Genomic DNA, 1,323 nt, shown 5'->3' on the forward strand with positions numbered 1-1,323 from the left:
CAGCATGGCAGTGCTGGTGCTGAGCCCCCTGTGTCACCACCCTGCAGTGACCAGGCCAGGCTGGCTCCCAGCATCCTGCAGCAGCAGCAGTGCAGGGCCCTGCTGCAGCAGCTGCAGGGGCGGCTGCCCCACTTCCGCATGGAGGGTGACCACAACCTATGGATCATCAAGCCCGGTGCCATGTCCCGCAGTGGAGGTGAAGCCAATAGGAAAAGGGGGTTTGGGCACAGGCTGCCTGGCTCACCAGCACCGTGTGTCCCCCCTCGCAGGCACCACATGCTTGGCGCAGCTGGAGGAGGTACGGGAGGTAGTGGGGAAATGCGCAGTGCCCTGGGTACGGCTGGGAGAATGGGTTGTGAAGAAGCATGTGGAGCAGCTGTTGCTCACCTTGGGCACCAAGTTCGACTCACAGCAATGGTTCCTGGTGACCGACTGGAACCTGCTCACCATCTGGTTCTACCACGACAGCTACATGTGCTTCTGCTCCTGGCCCTTCTCCCTGCACCACCTGCACCAGTGAGTGTCCCCACCCCGGTGCTGCACACCTGGCACCCCGGCACCCTGCTGACTTGTCCCTGCTCTCCCCACACCAGCTCCTGGCACCTCTGCAATGTCACCATCCAGAAGCGGTGGAGGCTGGCTGGGGGCCAGCACCCCAAACTACCCCGCAACCTGGCCTGGTCCAGCCAGCAGTTCCAGCTCTACCTGCAGCGAGCAGGCCACGTGGAGGCCTTGGAGAAGGTGACTGTGCTGGCATGAAGGAGGCGGTGGTGGCTGCCCTGCGCAGCACCCAGGAGCTGGTGGTGTCCCGCAAGGGCAGCTTCGAGCTCTACAGAGCCAACTTTATGTTCGGGGAGGATTGCCAGCCCTGGCTGCTGGAGATCAACACCAATCCATCCATGGCACCCTACTTGGAGGTGACCCAACAGCTCTGCGCCGCCATCCAATGCGACATGCTGCATGCGGTCCTGGACCAGAAGAAGAACCCCAGCTGCTCCACCGGTGCCTTTGACCTCATCTACGTATGACATGCTGCACATGGTCCTGGACCACAAGAAGAACCCCGGCCATGTACCTGTGTGTGGGGCGGCATGGGCTCGGGGGGCAGGGGAAAAGGCAGCCCCAGCACCTTGCACAGCGGGTCCATGGGGTGAGCACCCTGAGCCCCCCTCCCCACCTGAACATGAGCAGTGTGTGCCCAGGCAGCCAAGAAGGCCAAGAGTGCTGGTGGTCACCCAGGGCTGAGCATAGCAGCAGCATCAGGTGAACTGGGACCTGCTCCAGGAAGGCAGCAGGAAAGGCAGTGGGCTTGTGACGGGGGGG

General features: G+C 62.9%; 1 protein-coding gene across 1 annotated transcript; it reads left to right on the forward strand.

Annotated features, from left to right (window-relative positions):
* Window positions 1–90: 90 nt before the first annotated feature.
* On the forward strand, window positions 91–1,028 carry LOC104409214 (tubulin monoglycylase TTLL3). Its single transcript, XM_010019021.1, is given in 4 exon segments — window positions 91–196; window positions 270–516; window positions 594–748; window positions 751–1,028. Coding segments are annotated over 4 exon segments (738 nt in total). The 5' UTR covers window positions 91–138.
* The last annotated feature ends 295 nt before the right edge of the window (window positions 1,029–1,323 follow it).

Source organism: Nestor notabilis, unplaced genomic scaffold (genome assembly GCF_000696875.1).
Source record: "Nestor notabilis isolate BGI_N333 unplaced genomic scaffold, ASM69687v1 scaffold10407, whole genome shotgun sequence".
NCBI lineage: Eukaryota > Metazoa > Chordata > Aves > Psittaciformes > Psittacidae > Nestor > Nestor notabilis.